This window comes from Choristoneura fumiferana, chromosome 14 (assembly GCF_025370935.1).
Source record: "Choristoneura fumiferana chromosome 14, NRCan_CFum_1, whole genome shotgun sequence".
NCBI lineage: Eukaryota > Metazoa > Arthropoda > Insecta > Lepidoptera > Tortricidae > Choristoneura > Choristoneura fumiferana.
In genome coordinates this window covers 12,610,620-12,625,361 of record NC_133485.1, presented here as the reverse complement: position 1 = coordinate 12,625,361, position 14,742 = coordinate 12,610,620, and the positions used below count along the sequence as shown (strand labels likewise).

At 37.3% G+C, this 14,742-nt stretch overlaps 1 protein-coding gene and 5 non-coding genes across 6 annotated transcripts in view; all 6 read left to right on the top strand.

Annotated features, from left to right (window-relative positions):
- Positions 1–14,742, top strand: part of LOC141435194 (dynein axonemal heavy chain 10-like) — a 122,726-nt gene that overhangs the window by 13,813 nt on the left and 94,171 nt on the right. Inside the window, 18 exon segments of the mRNA XM_074097822.1 lie at positions 594–738; positions 1,294–1,407; positions 1,760–1,943; positions 2,702–2,848; positions 3,442–3,524; positions 4,006–4,132; positions 4,298–4,540; positions 4,764–4,933; positions 5,689–5,876; positions 6,422–6,583; positions 6,853–7,053; positions 7,623–7,914; positions 9,402–9,560; positions 9,653–9,886; positions 10,681–10,817; positions 11,703–11,746; positions 11,749–11,818; positions 13,879–14,027. Of these exon segments, the coding sequence (XP_073953923.1) occupies positions 594–738; positions 1,294–1,407; positions 1,760–1,943; positions 2,702–2,848; positions 3,442–3,524; positions 4,006–4,132; positions 4,298–4,540; positions 4,764–4,933; positions 5,689–5,876; positions 6,422–6,583; positions 6,853–7,053; positions 7,623–7,914; positions 9,402–9,560; positions 9,653–9,886; positions 10,681–10,817; positions 11,703–11,746; positions 11,749–11,818; positions 13,879–14,027 (2,849 nt within the window).
- LOC141435406 (5S ribosomal RNA) lies at positions 1,460–1,578 on the top strand. Its single transcript, XR_012452160.1, has one exon. It is a non-coding gene; the product is annotated as a 5S ribosomal RNA (ribosomal RNA).
- On the top strand, positions 3,697–3,815 carry LOC141435405 (5S ribosomal RNA). The gene has a single exon (XR_012452159.1). It is a non-coding gene; the product is annotated as a 5S ribosomal RNA (ribosomal RNA).
- Positions 4,608–4,726, top strand: LOC141435396 (5S ribosomal RNA). The gene has a single exon (XR_012452150.1). It is a non-coding gene; the product is annotated as a 5S ribosomal RNA (ribosomal RNA).
- On the top strand, positions 6,623–6,740 carry LOC141435409 (5S ribosomal RNA). The gene has a single exon (XR_012452162.1). It is a non-coding gene; the product is annotated as a 5S ribosomal RNA (ribosomal RNA).
- LOC141435395 (5S ribosomal RNA) lies at positions 9,251–9,369 on the top strand. Its single transcript, XR_012452149.1, has one exon. It is a non-coding gene; the product is annotated as a 5S ribosomal RNA (ribosomal RNA).

The window sequence follows — 14,742 nt, the reverse complement described above, 5'->3', positions numbered from 1 at the left end:
GTCCAAAGGGTAGACGCGTTGTATTATTTGGTTGAAGACCAAAAAGTTGCACGAAACAAAATTACTATTATTTTTTCCATTGTGACACGAAAATTTTCAATGTCTTCGCCCGTTTATACAATATACTTTCCTCTTGATTTACTCGTATCAAAATCCATTGCGTATCTAATTTAAAAGAGCTAAGCGTACATACATATACATACACAGGCAAAAACGGAGGGATTTGTCTTTGTTTTATACTAATGAAAAGATGTACATTTAGTCACGCTCGCAACTTCTTGTTCAACGTTCGCTCTTCGATTATTCATTACAGCATCTAATAGCGCTATATCTAGATCAGGTGTCGGCAACATTTTGGCAGACATGGGCCACATAGTGAAAAAAATAGAGACGGGCACTTATAACGTACCTAGATATATAAGATCTATCTAGTTATCTTATTGTAGGTAGGTTAGGTACTATATAAGTGATATTACAAAGCAGTCGCGAGCCGCATGGAGATAGGTCTAAAGGCCGCGCGTTGCTGACCGCTGATCTAGATCACTGAACCAATTACCTTGTCTATCGTGCAGAAGCTATAATCCTATCCCCAGGTCGTCAGAAGAGGCTCTCGACGTGCTACTAAAGTTCCTAGAGTTCGACACACGCCCGTCGATCCGCCGGCAGCTCGCTACCAAGTTCGATCTCGTGATGCGACAGTTCATCAAGGAGATAACCGCTATTGAGGACAAGTTCACTGTAAGTTATTGGGTTAGGGTACTGAAGTGTAGGGGGGGGGGGGGGGGATATTGTTGCCTTAGGTGCAAATGCTGAAAATATTTTGGTCAAAATCAAACGTTAACGGTATGGGAATTAGTATTTATTGAACTAAAAGAATTTCCTTGCTCACCCATCTCTTACAAGGTGACCCTTGCTCGTTTGCTACAGTCGAATAAAAAAAAAAAAACCGCAAATTCTTTTAAATTATAATAAAAAAATAAAATTTAAAAAAAATTGAAATTCTTTTAGTTCATTTATATGGACCTCCGCAAAGTAACGCCTGATTCAATAAATTAAATTAGTATTATTTATTATTTTAGTGAATCTCTCTTTTCTACTTAGATTTATTTTTGGTTGCGCAAGTGTTTTTAGGTGTGGTAGAGCTCTACTGTAACCACTTGCTGGCTGCAGTACGAATGGGCCGGCTCGACCGGGTTACTACCACACTCCCACAGAATAACGGCGTGAAATAGTACTTTTATTAGATTGCCAGCTATTTGATATAAAAAAACTGTATAATTGTTTGTTTTTTAGCGTTTTCGCAAGAATCCACCTCTGCTAAGAAATCACCCACCCGTCGCTGGCGCTATCTACTGGGCGAGAGCGCTCTTCAACAGAATGAAACAACCAATCATGAAATTTCAAACGGTAAGATCACGTGTTAAAAAAGATTGTGATGCCTTTATTTGAATCAATGCTTGCCAACGTCCATACCACGTTGAATACACCGGTTCTCGTCCGATCACCGAAGTTAAGCAACGTCGGGCGCGGTCAGTACTTGGATGGGTGACCGCCTGGGAACACCGCGTGCCGTTGGCTTTTTGGTGTAATTTTTTTAAGCATTGCAAATGTCGCAATTGAATTTTGACATAATTTTAGTGGTCGGATGGACTTGAAATTCATTACATGCTTAGAATCTAAAATTGAATTTCTAAAATCGGACTGGGGTCCGTGCTTGAACGCTATTTCGTAGGAACCTTGGTTTTGTATGTTCCTACAGGTTCCAGAATTAAACGATTGCGAACAAAAGAAGGAAGCGTTTCTCCAGTACAAAGCGTTTTCTAAGCTCATCAAAGAATACGAGGACGGCAAATTCAAGGAATGGGTGAAGGGCGCATCTGATTTTGTCGACAATATGATGAAGAAGAACATTTTACGCGTCGTGTTCAAAAAAGAAGATGATGGTAAATACGTTATTTATAACACTCTTTGCTTTGCAAATGAGTGCTCTTACAATTTAACACCTGCGCCCTGCTTCCGTAATGACAAATTATGATTGTACAATTATTTTTTTTTCAAAATTTTCAAGCTGATTCTATTGGGGATTATGGTAAGTGAAGATTATATTTTTTTAGAGAAAAATATTGACGCAATTGAACTTTTAATCTTTATTATTTACTTAGTTAATTTAGCTCCTGGCGTCACTTTTATTGGTAATCAGAAATACCAATCGAGACTCGCACTAATACGTTTGATGATACGATCGTCTTTAGATAATATTGAGCACCTTGTTCGGTTTTTATGACATAGGAAGGTTGGAAATAATAATCAGAGAAAAAGAATTAGAAGAATATAAAACCAATCTAACGCACGATTTGCAATAAGTACCATGACTGCCGTAAGAGAGACTCACTCATATTAAATGATTTTGTACCGGATAACTCAAGTCTTAAATCGAGTTTAGCTAGACATGTTTCGGGCTAATCCGTAGCCCTTCTTCCATTTCCGTTTCAGTCTGATTCACAAAATTGAATTATTTAGAGTAAATAATTAAATAATTTAATTTTGTGAATTGGACTGAAACAGATAATTTTTCTTTTTTATTTGGTTGATATAAGGTCGATATTAAAAATTATAAAACAACGTCTTGATAGAGGACTATTAGTTAGCACTGTGACTAAATTTTAGACGTACGCTAGCATAAATCCTATGCTTTGTTTAGATTCAGCGCCATCTGGCGGACGCGGTATGCAGCTGACAGCCGCGGGGCGAGCTCACGTGGCCAAGAAAAAAGGTTCGAACACCTCATTGAGACCCGCGGACATCGTCAACAAAGAGATCGCCGAAAAACGGAAAAGGGATAAAGCTTGTAAGTGAAAAATGTTTTTTTTATTGTTGTTGTTGTTGTGTCTTACCATCAGGAGACCCACTTGCTCGTTTGCCATCCAGTCGAATTAAAAAAAAATAATAATAATAATAATGAATAGAGTGATTGGTAGTGAATTTAATTCATTCTGTTGTGACAAAACTTTTTTAACGATAAAACAACTTTAGTGCTGGTTCCTAAACTACAAACTAGATGGCATAGGCGGTCTCGATTTCTACAGAATTTTATCAAAGTTACAATAGTAGAACTGTACATGTCGGGCACTATGAAATTAAATAATTATTAATTTATTATTTATAAGTTGGACCGTAATTTAATTACATACAAGTGGTCGTCGATTGAGAGTAAACAATTTCTTGCTAAATCTAATCCCTAGATGGCAGCAGCTCTGCAACTTCTCTCGTAGAAAATATATATATTTGATACTTGTTTGGTACCAAATTCATGAACGTACCAACAGTAGGTAGGCTGATTTTTAAATTATACTCGTGAAGTATCATCAAAAAAGATAAAATATTACACGAACTGTACTTAATAATTACTGATAATTATTATGTATTGTTGGTATTTCACAGTAATGCTGATGAGGATCCCGGGTCAGCATTATGAGAACGTGAGATCTCCGAGCTCTGTGTCTATTCTTGCGAAAGAGGGATTGGTAAATGTTGTTATAATTACTTATTGAGATTTTTTTACTACATTTAGTTTTTTCGCACCGTTGTTGTTGTTGTTGCTTACCTTTTTGTTTATGTATAGAGAAACTCAAAATATTAGTGTTAGATTCAAACCAATAATTGCGAAATAAAAATATCAAATTGGTCTATTCAATTGCCAACGTCCATACCACGTTGAATACACCGGTTCTCGTCCGATCACCGAAGTTAAGCAACGTCGGGCGCGGTCAGTACTTGGATGGGTGACCGCCTGGGAACACCGCGTGCCGTTGGCTTTTTGCAGTTTTTTTTACCATTTTATTTTTAGAATCTTCGTATGACAATAAACATGAATATTAAGGGTCTGGAAGACTTTAAAATCTTTTTCATAGTTTTATTTCAACTTCCACTACGTTTATTTGCAACTTCATGACCAATTGTTTTTAAGATGTTCCTGATAATAAATCTTTTCCTTGTTATCTTTAGATGGACGTGACATGGCGTGATCTAACCGTCCACAAACTAGTCCAGGAATATGGCCTAGAATTTCAACCACAATTTGACAAGGACCTGTTTCTCGTCATACACGAGGCTGAACTGATGGAACAGCTCGGTATGGAACAATAATAGCAGTTTTATAATAGTGAAGTTATGAGATCGCAATCAGATACGCATGAAACTAATTCTATTCGAAAAATAGCAGAACAGTTGTGATAGCAATCCACAAACTTTCCTGCTGTGGTTATTTTGGAAGTTATTATGAGCGAATTATTTACAGGTTTCAGTCTTCCAGCGAACATACGCGATGTATCCATGCAAAAGGCCCGTCTGTACTACGAATTAGAAGCTCTAAGCGAAATCATCGTCATGTATAACCACACTGCTAGCTCTCTCAGCCCTTCGGAAACCTTTCTCATGAAACGCCATCTTTTGGACATGGAGCGACACGTGATGCCCGGCCTTACTAGACTCTCGTGGACTGCTTTGGGGATAAATGATTATATCAAAGATATCACTAAAGGTAAACATAGTTGGAGGAAGAAAAATACTGTTTTTGCAATATGAACGTGAGGTTTAGAATTGCCGTTGCCAACGTCCATACCACGTTGAAAACACCGGTTCTCGTCCGATCACCGAAGTTAAGCAACGTCGGGCGCGGTCAGTACTTGGATGGGTGACCGCCTGGGAACACCGCGTGCCGTTGGCTTTTTGCATTTGTTTTATTTAAAAAAAAAATTGCACAGGTGAAAAATCACTACAAGCCGTTCGACAACAACTAAAAATGGTGGAGAAAGAAATACAATTTCTATTAGATCAGATGGAGTTGTTTGATCTATTCCCAATCGTGAAACCTAAAAATTATGTCGATCCCGTGACTAAAGAACCTGATGACACTTGGCTTTATCCTTGCAAGGTAAGCTTCGAAATTGTCATGCAGTTATTAACATTAATGATGATGTAATACTTCGTCAAGGTACAGTCTTTATTATACTATTACGTTTATAATTATTCGAATCGAGCCTACGCTATGTACATACGCTATATGTATATGTATGTATGTATGTAGGAGCATACTTCCTAAAAACTAACGAATTTAACCCTTAATAAGGCCCCATTTACTGGAGCATACTACCACAGAATCAAAAGCAGCTATCGAATACATACCTGACAAAGGATATTTTTAAAGCTAGTGGTATTTTTTATAATTACAATGGATACTGTAACTTAATAGTAAAACAATAAGGTTGAATGTCCAAGTCAATGCATGTGGTCGCTAAATCGCCTCTACCTTTTTCTGGGTTAAGATAACAGATATTGTTTATTACAATTTTACTGCAGAGATACCCCCAGCGGCAAAAATTTGGTCCCACTCTACACAGCAAACTACCTATTATTGCATAAATTTTTGAGGCCCGCTCAGTATAGTTGCCTTACATTTAATATAGCTCTTGTAGGTACTTTCTGAATAACATGCCTTTGCCATTCAAGCAAAGTAAAAAGACACAGACTTGCAGAACAAAACTATTAAAGCACGCAAATCGATCGCGCCGATCTCAAATAAGGACATAACCACTTAACATATGTTTATTATTTTTATATATTTTAGATATATTTTATATTATCTAAATTTTTGTTTGTATTAATTTTTAAATGTAATTTTGTTCCCAGACATATTTCGTCGAAGTTGAAAACGAGCGTCTAGAACGCATAGCCGTATTGTCTCGCATCTACGACCGTATCGGGCCTATACTGATGAAGCTTGAGTATCTGATACTTGGCTCTAGCAGTGGCCGGTCGCAAGTCATGACTGCTTATTACACGTACTGGGAGAAAAAGATTTTCAAATGTATTGTGACGTAAGAAATGATCATACTTGCCTTAAATATACTCAGCGGCACAAAATTTGGCCCACTCTTCAACAAATTACTTGTTATGCATACATTTGAGGGCCAGATTTTTGCCGCTCAGTATATTTGCAGGAAGCTCGAACTCGCACGGTTCTCTAACTTTCGTATTTTATGAAAATTGTGCTGGTTCCTCGCTGCTAGACTAGATGGCGTAACTAGTTCCTTGTTTCAAGTTTTAGTACTAGTTCTTCGTTGCTTAACTAGATAGCGTTACTAGTCCCTGGTTTTCAAAATTTATTTCTTCTTTTGGCTTTGTAATATGCAAGGTTGGAATTCAATGTCTATAGAAACATAGTTTCAATTATTCTTTTTGCAAATACAGTCATATATTTTGAATTAGGTTGTAGCAACGCCATCTACATTAAATTGACGTGATTATTTAGGAAATCGCATGGTACGAGGCATCAAGCTATTACAAAAATAACCCTATACAATGTTGTTTATTTATAGAAATAATAACGTACATTATATAGATATCTTTCCATTTTTTGTAGATTAACTCTGGAAAATCTCGAAATGTTCGAACAGATGCTCAACGATAAGGAACCAATGTTCCAGGTAGACGCCATGCTAGTTCCACCTGACATCACTGTTAGACCCACTCCTGCAGAAGTCTGCAATATCCTGGGATACAATGTCAGGCATTTCTTTAACAGGTAAAATCGATTATGACTTAACAATTTAGCCTATTGGTCGCCAACGTCCATACCACGTTGAATACACCGGTTCTCGTCCGATCACCGAAGTTAAGCAACGTCGGGCGCGGTCAGTACTTGGATGGGTGACCGCCTGGGAACACGCGTGCCGTTGCTTTTTGCAGTTTTTTTAAATGACTTCAGAAATGTGGAGTTTCTTGATTCATCTGAATCTTCTTTTATAGCTAGTGTCGTGTTTGGAATAAATAAAAAAATCTCTTTCATTTCAGGCTTACAGCTTTTCCCCGATGGATGAAAGCCACTTGCCTTCCTTGTGCACCGCAACGCATTGCTGAAGCGACAGGAAATGAATTCTATGTTTTTTCATATTTTGAAGATATATTACGCGTGATCGCGATCAATGACGTCACTCTACTCATACAAGACACGATATACAGACTAATGCAAGATATCAATAGTTATATACAAAAGTGAGATTTTTTACTTCGATTTTTCAATGATTCCTATTCAGACAAATACTTTATTTTGTAGATGGTTCTCTATTACCTGCATGATTGGGTGTAAAGTTTCCTGGGTAAAAAAAAATACGTATCCAATATTATTTTCACTTCTTATGCTCGTAAAGTTGGTATTTATGCTCTAGTGCATAAAGTAAAATCTTCGTCTAAGACCAAGGTAATCAGGTATAGCCACAAAGAAAAAAGTTTCTATATATTTATTAAACTAAAAAAATATGATTATATATCAATGCATGAAAATAAAAGGTACCTAGTAAGTGAACAATTGTTTCCACTGTTGCTATTAAGTTCCTCTCAATCGAAGTGAAAAGCAGTGTAAAACTCGAGCATTAAACCCATTTTCCCCTCGACGTGTTTATCCTATATGGCTATAGGCTATATGAACGTCTCGGGTAAAATGGCTCGTTTTATGCTCTTGTTGTACAACCTACTATTGATAATCTTACCAACGAACTAACTAGAATTTTTAAGGACATGAGCCTAGTAGCCGACAAGGTCAAATAAAATATTAATTTTAACAGGTGGCATAAATACCAACATCTCTGGGCCTTTGACAAGAACCTATCCTGCGAAAAATACATACAGAAATACGAACAGATATTTAAGTATGACGAGAAATTCTTCTTCTTTGAAGATATCATAGCTGATTTAGAGAATCACGTCAAATTTGTTGATGTTGGTGCTATAAGAGTTAATTTAAGACCAATCATAGGACAAATACAGGATCATGCTCAAGAGTGGAAGAACTGTTTAGGAAATTGTATAGCTTCTAAAACTAGAATGGGAATGCACGATTTGAAGAATCAAATTGAGGTAAGGATAAACTTTTCTTATTTATTTTAAAAGAGTTCATTTTACATACTTTATTCTTTTTCATGCATTGTGTAGTTGGAAAAGAATGAACGAACATAGCGTTCACGACTAAAAGATCAGCAGTGTCACGAAAATCACCGATACAAATGTATGATAAACTTTCGTGTTACAGCGGAAAACATTCATACTAAGGGGCTGTTTCACCATCCGTTGATTAGCGTTAACCGACGGTTAAATGTGATGCCGTCTCCGTCTATTCTAACAAAACAAAAGAGACGGCATCACACCTAACCGCTAGTGTTGCCCAAATTCAGTCTTGGTCTTGCAGTCTTGGTCTTGTCTTGCGTTTTTGCAAGACCAAGACCAAGAACAAGACCGCGTATTTTTAGCAAGACCAAGACCAAGACTGACCGTGCAAGACTTGAGCAAGAACAAGACATAGCCTGCAAGACTCTTGCGTCTTGCAGCTAGGACTTAGCGCTATTTCACTGAGTAGTTAGGTGTAACAGTTCGGTGTATAGGTAGGTACGCTTAGGAATTCTATGAGACGCAAAAAACTGTATCAAAGAATATGAAAAACTGGACCTATGCGCATTACGACTAATACCATAAACATAGCGAATAAAAAAATATCTATTAAAATCAAACTGAGTGCATGCATAGTTATGTTTTAACCATCGGCACTTTGATAATGCGGCATCAAAGGTTTTGTACTTACTTCTCAAAGAAATTTGCCGCTTTTCGGAAGTACATGTATAAATCATAAATGTTTATTAAGAAACAGTTACTTCCATGGAAAACGACATATAGGTCAGTTGATTTTTCGAATTTCTTATCAAATCTTCAGTTATTTATTAATCTGCTTGATCTTACTATGGCTATGTTAATCAAGCTCACAATGTTCCAATTCTAATACGTTTTCTAAGATTTAAAGTAAACTTTAATAAATAGTAAAAGACTAATAGGTAATTGCAAGACTTGCAAGACTCTTGCTGCAAGACCAAGACCAAGACCAAGACTGGGAGCGCAAGACCAAGACCAAGACCAAGACCAGGTGTATTGGCGCAAGACCAAGACCAGACTGGCTAAGTCTCGTCTTGTTCTTGCATTTGGGCACACTACTAACCGCCAGTTAACACTAATCAATGGATGGTGAACAGCCCCTAATTATAACTACTGGCGTACGTTATGGTGTCGAACTGTATAAACTTTATCCAATGCGAGCACCCGCACATTGTACCATAAGCGTGTTTGCTTTACGTTTGTTACAAATTGTTGTTCACTTAAAGGCATTATCTATCACTAGCAAACTGAAAACAAATTGACATAAACTGTCGCCAACGTCCATACCACGTTGAAAACACCGGTTCTCGTCCGATCACCGAAGTTAAGCAACGTCGGGCGCGGTCAGTACTTGGATGGGTGACCGCCTGGGAACACCGCGTGCCGTTGGCTTTTTGCTATTTTTGTTACCATTTTATTTTTAGAATCTTCGTATGACAATAAACATGAATATAAAGGGTCTGGAAGACTTTAAAATGGTTATGGCCAGTATTGCGACAGTACAACAGATGACGATAACCGCAGAAGTAAGATACCGAGGAATGCAAGATATATTTCATATGTTGAATCAACATGGATTGGATGTAAGTAAGAAACAGATTTTTTAACACAAGAATAAGGAAGGAAAATTTCCTAAACATACTACTGGACTCTGTAATTTATATACTAACACTAGGTGTCACAAGAGGATATAGAGTTCGCTAAGAACCTCCAAACGACTTGGGAAGCTGTACCAGACCGCTATCTTCCGAGGGAACACCTAGAACAAACCAAGGACAAATTCTCCAAACTGAGCGTTGTTGAAATTGCCAACTTTTTGAAAGAGTTGGACGATTTTGTCGAGAAGTTCGATACAGAGGGACCGGGTACCGTAGGGGAAGATATGGATGGAGGGCTGGTGCTTATGGAGGCAAGTATTGCTAAGTAATATTTTGGTATGTTACTAGGTCAGCCCGCAAGCATGGGAAAAATCCTCCAGAATATAAAGAAAACAAAAAAAAAAATATTATTATAAAGTAAACAATTTACAAAAGTTGAAAAACCATCGTCATTGTCACTTCAAAGTTCAATATTTCAAAATCGGCTAAAACGATCTTAAACTAGATTTCCATTTAAAAAAAAACGCATCAAAATCGATCCATCCGCTTGCGAGCTATGGTGCCACAGATAGACACACACATGGCGATCAAACTTATAAGATCACTCTTATTGCGCCGGGGGTCACAAAAACACATTTAATAAAACAGAAGAACTAAAAAAAGCTAAAATCTAAGTACCTAGGTATTTAAGGCGCTACCATGAAACTGTTAATTTAATTTTGAGCTAGTTAATGCCTCGCTGTATTAGGTACCTGCTTATTCTGTACACACGGGATACCAATTCGGATCGACCTCGGAATTATAGACCTGAAACGTTTTGAAATCGCGTCCCCTGGCCGTTCATGTTCGCATTGCACTATTGGCATCTCCGTCTCACTCACTCGCTAGAAACTATATAGCGCATCTTTCACTGTGGCGAATGTTCAAGAAAAATTGCAAAGTGAAGCGCTAGTATAACAGTAACACAGAGGATGCATAGTTAAAACTTCCTTGAGAAAACTTGAGAAATGTAATACAGCCATTCCAACCATTTTGTGATACTTACCTTTTATAGGTTTTTTTACTGACCATTCAGTAAATAATTGCTTGTTTTTTACGACCACAGGAATACGTGAAGTATTTCGACGAGCTAGAATCTCGGAAGAAGGTCCTCCAAGCCGCCGAGCAGTTGTTCGACAACCCCTTAGCGGACTTCTCCAACTTCGTCCGTGCTAAAACTGACTTCGCCGCCATGGACCAAGTGTAAACAACTATTTTTATGCAATACGCTTGGGTTTGACCACAGTCACACCAGGGCCCTGTTTCTCAATTGTTTGTCTCATGAATTGTTTGAGAAAATGAGACAAAACGCTAATATTATTAGTGTTTTATATGCTTCAAGGAACTGGGCCCAGAGGCCGTATTGTCTAACGCTCTGACGTTCGCGATCGTATTCACCATGTCTTTATATTCTCATCTTACTCCGTGTAACAAAAGGAAGTGGTGAAAGCGATTGTGATTCCGAGTGCGTTAAACAATAAGGCCTCTGATGTAAGAGTGGGTAATTTCTTCAGACTATTAGAAATCGGCTCAATTTTCGTTATAATTTTTTCATCCCTGTATTGCTACGGAATCCATGTAAAATAGAAAAATCTTTACCGCTTTATCTACGCGGTAATATAACAAGATTAATAGAGTCGTATTATGTACAGTATTATTTAATTATACTTTTCAATTAAATTTATAACGGTAGCCCAAAATTGAGCATAAAAGGTGGTTGTGACAGTATTTCCATTAAAATTATTACCCGTTTCTATTTCACCATATTTAAAATATTTAGAAATAACCACAAGTACCTAAGTAATTTTACTAAATAATTTCAATTGTCACAAAACTGTTTCATGAATGCCAATTTGACAAAACTATGACGGATAGGCGACTAAAAAGGTCACACACACGTTGAATTACGATAATCATAATTTTAGGTATTACGACTCTATTGAATCTTGTCCTATTTTGATATCTGATTTTGCGATGACCTGTCCGAGCTATGCACATGATATTTTGCTAGGGCATTCGTCATACAATGCAAATTAAGATCACGATGCAATTTTAAAGTTTTTTTTTTTAATTATATGGTCTGTGCAGGTACAAGATATACAAAGCCCAGAAAAATGCCCGGATGGTGTGGGCCAGACCCTGTGGGTCAATCTCAACCCACAGGCGTTAGTCGACGGGATCGAACAGTTCTTCAAGGATTATAGGTAAGCGATAAGCGACATAATGTTGGCCCCTTACCAACCAAAGATATTTGCAATTTACAGTGTTAGGGCGGCGTGAACATTTGAGATACTTTTTGGAAGCTGTATAAAACCACGTATATTGCTACAGAAATGACTGAATAAAATTTTCGACTGGCTTTCAAAAGCTTTAATTGGGTAATCATAATTCACAATCACATGCTTTGAATTTTGAGTCTATTCATATAACAAAATAAAAGCGTTGACAGGCAACTTGTAATTGTCATATGTCAATGTCAAATTATTCTTATCTTTTTCATTACACTGTTGCCATGATAATGTGGGCTATACAGCCAACTTATATTTTAGTCTCGTAGCTATTTTTGTATTTGTTTTGTTTTGTGTGACTTTCCGTAATTTCACTCTCCTGTGGCCCGGCGGAAGACCAGTGCTGGTTTTCAACCAGCGATATGCTGAGCCGGGACCTTTTTATAGCGGCAACACTTCTTTTTGTTATATTTACTAATTATGTGTCATTGCTGTTATAAATAAATTATTTTCTTTCTTTCTTTCAACTAGAGTAGCCAAAAGCATGGTAGTGGTTCTGTATGTAATGTATGTATTTCTGTTTCACCTGTAGAGTGATGGTTCGAGTATGGTTAAGAGTGAATATAAGTATGAGTTTCAGAACAATACCGGCATTGTTCTTACAATACAATAATTTGATGCTGTTAAGCAATAGTGTGTTAACCCTGATTTATTCTGCAATATATTATCAACCCTTAGAAAAGTATTGTTCCAGTTGACATTGTATTGCAAAATGACAGTGGGTTGACTCAGTGTTGCAAAACAGTATCCATTGTTGTATACATAGTTATCATATACATTTTTGGTACAATAGAACCGTTTGGAATAATATATATTTTTATACTCTATTTTATTACTACACTATGATATATGATAAGATAACATAGCGCGTAATTTTTTTGTAGTTTACAGACATTTAGTGTTTGTAAAATTTTAAACATTCGCTAATTCGTTATGGGTAGTCAAGTTGAGAATAGCTTTTCTATGTCAAAGTCTTTATGACATTGATATAAGATTGGCATATGCAGTTCGGGCAAACGATAGAGACCAGAAATAATCAATATTATATCAATGTCATAAAAACTTTGATATAGAAAAGCTATTCTCAACTTGACTACCTACTCGTATAACGAATTAGTGAATGTTTAAATTTTACAAACACTAAGGGGCTGTTTCACCATCCATTGACTAGTGTTAACTGACGGTTAAATGTGATGCCGTCTCCGTCTATTCGAACAAAACAAAGAGAGACGGCGTCACACCTAACGCCAGTTAACACTAATCAATGGATGGTGAAACAGCTCCTAAATGTCTGTAAACTACAAAAAATGGACGCGCTTTGTTATCTTATCATACCCATAGTGTAATAATAAAAATCAACGATCAAAAGTAGTACTAATTTTTGATTGAAGATAAAAATACGGTAAAAAATGGTTCTCTATCATTTGCCCGAATTTCATATGCCAGAATGTATCGTTTTCCATAATTTTCATTTGCCATAAAGTAATTTATTTATGAATTAGTTTTCTTCAGAGTTGATATTAAACTAACCTAACCTAACCTACTGCATTCTATAAGATGACATTTTTAAAAAATCCTGAAAACAGCACGGTTCTATATATTTTATAGCAAACGTTGGTATGACAAGTGAAATTCGGACGAGTAAGGGTATATTTTTACTTGTCCCGTGTAAACACTTTTTTATATATAGAATAGCCTTACGTTTGGCCTCAATCTCGCTTGACGGACACTTAACACTAGAGCTTGTCTAAACTAAAATGATGCGTCCCTCGCTCAATTAAATCAGTTCATTATGACTACTTATACAGCAAATCTTACAATAAACGCCTGAATCTTACGGGGATATAGTTCCCTGTTAGACTCAGGCTTTTACTTGTAAAATTTGCTATCTAACTAGCCATAATGAACTGATTTAGTTGAGTGAAGAATGCGCCATTTTAGCTTAGACAAGCTCTACATGTATACTTGTTTCACAGGCGGCTGGCCAAGGCCGTTCGTCTGGCCCCCACTGGTTTGATGCTCGACCTCAAAATGAAGCAGTTCAAGAATGTGGTGCCGCTCATGGTCTCCTTGAAAAACGAAGCCATGAGGGAGCGCCATTGGAAAGAGCTCATGCATAAAACTAGTACGTATATCCCACTAATATTATAAATGCGAAAGTTTGTAAGTCTGTTTGTTTGTTGATTTGTTTGTTACTTCATCACGTCTAAACCGCTGAACCGATTTGGATGAAATTCGGTATACAGATAGTTTGTGTCGGGAAGGACATAGGATAGTTTTTATCCCGGAATATTGCAAAGTTCCCACGGGATACTGAAAACCGAATTCTACACGGACAGAGTCGCGGGTAGCGGCTAGTTTTATATAAACGTCGAGTAGTGTGAGAAAAGGCACAGCTCCATGTACGCACGCGACGCATTCCGCGAGAAAGGATTTCTGCTGGATCCGAAACATGTCGGACGATTATTTGATTCTTAGTAACCAATGTTTTGCAATTTGTTAAGGGAGTCACCCTAAAATAAGATGTTCTTTTAACAATTTTCATCCACGCATGTTTTAAGAACTTTCTTTACCGCCCTAAGGTTCAAAATCAGTTGTACGGCTTACATTAAAGACTAATGTCAGGTTACCAGAGGCGTCTTTACCTATAGTGCAGGGTGTGCGTTGCACACGGGCGCAGCGGTGTTAGGGGCGTCGGCTGCGGCACTTTGTACCTATTCCATTTTGACCGCGCGCTTCCTAGATGGCGCTAAAGTAATAATTGCACACGGGCGCTACATGGGCTAAAGACGCCGCTGCAATGTGACAATCATCTTGAATGTTTTTTTCCTGTTATAAGG